Source organism: Tupaia chinensis, unplaced genomic scaffold (genome assembly GCF_000334495.1).
Source record: "Tupaia chinensis unplaced genomic scaffold, TupChi_1.0 Scaffold000239_1, whole genome shotgun sequence".
Taxonomy (NCBI): Eukaryota; Metazoa; Chordata; class Mammalia; order Scandentia; family Tupaiidae; genus Tupaia; species Tupaia belangeri.
The window spans coordinates 91,872-97,155 of NW_006159717.1; the positions used below are offsets into that span (position 1 = coordinate 91,872).

At 55.2% G+C, this 5,284-nt stretch overlaps 1 protein-coding gene across 1 annotated transcript in view; it reads right to left on the reverse strand.

Annotated features, from left to right (window-relative positions):
* Nucleotides 1–3,990: 3,990 nt before the first annotated feature.
* The window catches only part of MAP7D1 (MAP7 domain containing 1), a 29,812-nt gene continuing 28,518 nt past the window's right edge, over nt 3,991–5,284 (reverse strand). Inside the window, exons 16-19 of the mRNA XM_027771940.1 lie at nt 5,204–5,246; nt 5,019–5,109; nt 4,737–4,930; nt 3,991–4,574 (exon numbers count right to left, since the gene is read on the reverse strand). Coding sequence (XP_027627741.1) covers nt 4,564–4,574; nt 4,737–4,930; nt 5,019–5,109; nt 5,204–5,246 — 339 coding nt within the window. The 3' untranslated portion in view covers nt 3,991–4,563. The remainder of the gene's footprint in view (nt 4,575–4,736; nt 4,931–5,018; nt 5,110–5,203; nt 5,247–5,284) is intronic.

Genomic DNA, 5,284 nt, shown 5'->3' on the forward strand with positions numbered 1-5,284 from the left:
GCTGGACTCCCACATAGTCGACCGTGGTTCATGTCCCGGACCCGGTGGCTTAAAACTCACGCCGGGCGCGTGTGCGTGTGTGCCCAAGATCCCGAGAGGAGAATGGAGGAGAAGGGATTGCGGCGTGACCATCCCTCCTGGGGGGTGATTTCTCGCTTTCTGTCTCTATGTCTCTCTCTGTCTGTCTGGCAAGCGCAGGTGCCCTATAGTGAAAATCTCCCCCCCTCAAAAAAAAAAAACTTATATTATGCATGCCTCTTCATCTCTGTCTCTCAAGCCTAAGCCTTTAGTATTTCTCTCCTTTACATTTTTTTAAGTTTTGCCAGAGGACACGTACACTCGCCAGAGAGGGACAGAGAGACAGCGAAAGGGAGTAAGCACGCTCTACGGGGACGGTCCCGCCGTTGGGCCTGACTCAAACTGTGGGATCAACCGTATGGATCCAGCAGCCTTAACCGCCAGGCCATGGAGTCAGCTCACCTTCATTTTTTATTTTTGCTATAGGGTGTGTGTACTTGCCAGAAGAAGGGAGAAAGTGAGAAATCACCCCCTAGGAGGATGGCTATGCCTCAGTCCCCTCTCCTCCATTCTCCTCTCGAATTCTGGGCGTGCACACACAGGGGCCCAGTGTGATTTCCATGCCCCTGTGTCCAGGACTGAAACTACACAGTCAGCCATATGGGACCCAGCCCCTTAACCTCCACGGCCCCTCCTGGCCCAGCCTACCTTCAGCATCTCTTATCAGGACCTTGACAATCACTTCGTGGTTTGTCTCTCAGTTTGTCTCTCAGTTTATAACGAAGTCCCTACAATCAGTTTCTCACCCCAAAAGCAGATTGAGTATGAGTGACCCTGCCCTCTCGTTTGATGGCCTTCCTTGGCTTCCTATGGCCCTGGGAATAAAACCTGAGGTCCACGACAGCCTTACAAGGCCTCGCATGGTCTGGATCACCACCTGCCAAGCTCCGCCTCCTCAACAGCCTTTCTTAGTTCAACAAATACCGAGGGCCTCTTCTGCCAGGCGCCGGGGACGGGACACAGTGGTGAGCAAAAACAGACTCCTTCGGATCTGCTTATGGCCTGCTGGGCCCTCGAGCACGCCACCTTGCCTTGCAAAGCCTTTATGTGGCTTTTCCCTGGCATGGAAAGGCTCTTCCTTCTCCTCTCTCTATCTCCCTGACTCCCCAGTCAACACCTCCTCACTCATCAGATCTGCGACTGAAGGTCATTTGTTCAGGGCTCTTATCTGTCCCCCAACTTGGGCCTTGTCCTTGTGCCATGTCCACTCATTGCTTTCTATACTCGCCTTCACAGCACGTACTGGGCCTCCTGTTCTGACACTCACTTGTGTGGTATTTAATCTGTATGCATCTTCCCCACCAGCAAGGTCCAGGAGCTTGTCTGGTTTCTGCTCACCACGGTACCCTTCTGGAGCTCGTCTGCAGGCGTGTACTGACTGAGCACACGAATGAGTCAGTGACTCACTGGCAAACGTGAACACCTCTGCCCCAGGGTGACTGAGAGCCGTGGACAAGCAGGGAAGTGGGGAGAGCTGTGCCCACGGAGGGCCGAGAGCTGGCAGCCCTTCCTGGCCCTCCTCGACCCCGATATGCTGAGGCCCGGCTCCTGCCCCTCTCCAACCCCACTCCAACCCAGGCTGCCCAGGCCCCGCTGCTTCTGCTCCTGCCCTTGGGCCTCCCTGGACAGGCCCTCCACCTGCAGCTCCTGCACGTGCTTCCTTCACGTGCCCGGCTCCTCCTCGTCCTTCAGTTTAGTTTAAATGTCGCTTTTTTTGAAAGACACCTTCCCTGAGTAGGTCTCCCCATCGATACGCATGCTTTCGCCCAGCTTCGTCCTTCGGTGTCTCACAGTGGCAATGCACGCAGACTGGTTTGTCATCTGTGTCCTCAGAGTTAGCTTTTGGCCACACGTTGCAGAAAAGCCAACTCACACTGGCTTCGACAATAAGGAAGGTCGTCTGAGACAGGGCGGGCTAATTCCGGGACGCCGTCGGGACCTCGGCTCTCCGCGCCTCACTGCAAGGCCATCCTACGTGCCAGTGTTGTCCCCAGGCTGGTCAGCAGGATGGAAGCAGCGAGTCCAGACACCGTCTCATACAGGCAGGGTTTTCTCCCTCTGTATATGTTAACTATTGCGGTGTGACAAATAATCGCAAGACTGGACCAGCCGGCGGTGTGGTCAAGGGGGCTGGATCCCAATGGCCATCTATGAGGTTCAAGTCCTGGACCCGGTGGCTTGAGAAACACCCCAAAGAGAATGAAAAAAGATTGCTCTGAGAGTGTTTTCTTACTTTCCCTCTTTTTCTCTGTCTCCAGAGAGTGTGCATGCCCTATGGCAAATAAGAAAAAAAAGTCACAAAACATACTAGTTTATAACTTTCTCTTTTTTGGGGGAGAACATTTTGCTATAGGGCGTGTATGCTCGCCAGAAAGACAGAGAGACAGAAAGCGAGAAACCATGCTCCGCCCCCCCCAGGGGGGATGGCCATACCACAATCCCTTCTCCTCCATTCGGGTCTGGGACTCGAACCATGGTCGACTACACAGGAGTCCAGCAACAGCCATTACGCTAACTGCTGGTTCCATAACTTTCTTATCTCATAGTCTCTAAGGGTTAAAAACCCAGGTGTGGACACCAGCAGATGGCATAATGGTTACCTTGCTGGACTCCCACAGTCAACTACAGCTCCAGTCCTGGACCTGGTAGCTTGAGACCCACACATAAGAGTGCATGCCCAAAATCCTGAGAGGAGAATGGAGGAGAAGTGATTGTGGTGTGGCCATATACCCAGGGGGTGATTTCTAGAGCAAATTTTATAGCCAAAAAAGAAAAGAAAGAGCAGGGGGTGATTTCTAGAGCAAATTTTATAGCAAAAAAAAAGAAAAGAAAGAACCCCAGGTGTGGTTTCATTGGTTGCTTTTAGCTCAGGGTCTCTCTTGAGAGGTGGCCAAGCACTGCGCCAGGACTGAAGGCCTTGAGGGGATGACTGGGGACAGAGGGTCTACCCTGAATGTATCTGTGTGGCTCCCGGCCAGAGGCTCTAGTTTCCTGACAACATGGGCCTGCCTGCTTGTGGTGGCAGCCCCCTCCAGCTAGAATGAATGACCACACGCCAGAGCACAGAAAGTTCAGAAGCCACATTTTTTTTATAAGGGGACAGTCGGCCATGTGGGAGTCCAGTGCCTTAACCACCAGGTCACTTACCAGTCCCTTAAATATTTTTAAAAAATACATAATACATAATACACCTCTTCCGCAAACCTTTTGAAGATCCCCCCATATCACCCAATCTTGATTATGACACAGCATCACTTCTGCCACATCCTGTGGCCACCCAGCCCTGGTACCACTGGAGACGACACAGGGCGGGTACACTAGGAGGTGGGAACAGGGACAGGTCGCCCTAGAGGCTGCCACACTGCATTTGCGAAGTGAAGGAGCCCCTCCTGGAAGCCCCGGCAGGCTTCTCTTCAGGTCTGTTGGCTGGAACTGGGTCACGTGGCCATACCTAAACCAATCACCGTGAGGGGCTCAGGTCACTGTTAGTGGCTCATCAAGATTTTTGCCCCAGACCAGGCTCCACCTCTACCGAGGCACTGGGTGACATCTGAAGGAAGACAGCAACCTAAACAAGATCGGGGTTCCCTTTGGATTGAGCAAGGGTGACAGGCAGCCCACAGTGTCTGACACTCGCCAGATTGACCAACCACCATAGGACAGGGGTGCTGTCTTCTCCCACTACTGCACCCCTAAAGTGTAGCCACTGTCCTGCAAGAGCAGATGCAACAGTAAGGCTGAATGCGTAAATGAGTGAATTCATGACTAACTAGAAGACCACAGGAGCAGGTGCAGGACGGGACCCACCAGGCGGTGACAGCTATCCCACGGCCCCAGGTTCCTTACGTTCTTTCTGAAATTCAGAAAGCCCCCTGCTCCCACCTCCACCCCCAGCTCCATGGTACATGGGACTGGCAGAATTATTCTCACTTTATTTCCGGAGAAGTTTGATCAGATGCAATAACACTGATTCCAGGCAAGGACGGGGGGCATGGGTACCCCTGAAGCAACCAGTATCTTGTGGCCCAAGGTACCCCCATCTCAAACCTGGGTTTCCCCTCAGTTACAGTTAAATAGAGAGAGGAAGATCTCCCCAGGGAGCCTTGGGGAGCGGGTCTGCCTCCTGCACCCACCCCTCCACGCAGAGGAGTCTGAGCACGGGCTATTTACAGTATTCACATCCACTGTACCCCACCAGACCAAGGCAAATACTACAGGCGGCCCTTCCCCAAGGGAGGAGGCCAGAGAGGCTGTGAGTGTATGTGTGTATGGGGGAGGGGTGTCCGCACGTGTGAACACACGAATGCACGGAGGGCAGGGTCTGGCTCCAGCCACTGACATCAGTCTATAAGGTGCGGATGAAAACCAAGAGCACCCGCCCCCAGGGCCCAGGCCAGTCCATCTTCGTCTGTCTTTCTCCTCCAGACATCCTGGTAGAAGATGCAGAGGAGCCCGCACAGCTGTGCCCGGATCCAAGGCAGCCCCTTAAAGGACTTCTGGGGAAGAAAGGGAGGGTCAGTGTGGATCAGGGCTCCAAGTCCCCGCCAGGGCTGTGCGGGAGCAGGAGAGGGCCGTGGTAGAACTAGAGAGGTCAGGGCTCCCGAGTCCAGGGCAGGCTGCCGGGAGGGATGGAGTGAGCCCAGCATTGGGGTCCCTACCTGTGACCTGTGGGGGCTGTACCACAGCTTTCTTGAGGAAGGCTTCAGCCTCTGCAAAGGGCAGGAGGGCTTCTGGAGTTCGGCCCAGACTCTTGTCCCCTGAGGGTCCCTTGGGGGAGAAGCCATTCTCCTGATGTGCTGGAAGAGGCTGCAGGCCATTCACCAGGGACCCTGGCAACTCTTTGCCTGGCAGGCTGTGGAGGCAGGGCCAGTGCTCAGCACCTGCCTCCCTGTGCAGCCCAGGCCGCCCACAGCTGCCCAGCCCCTGGGGCCCGCGGGTACCTCCATGGAGGCTCCTGGGGGGCTGGCTCCTCCTTCTGCACGCCTTCCTTCGGCAACCCCAAGGGCCGAGCCTCCCCAGCCTTCACAGGGTCTAGCACAGGGGGGGATGGCCAATCAGCCAGGGGCTGGCAAGAGGGGTGAGGCTAGAGGACGAGGGGCAGAGGGGACATGTTGCTGGGCTTTACCTGAGCTGAGATTGCTGGCGTCTGCCTCCTTCCTGTCCGGCTTCTGCTTGGAAGGGGGAGAGCTGTCAGGCTCCAGGGGCA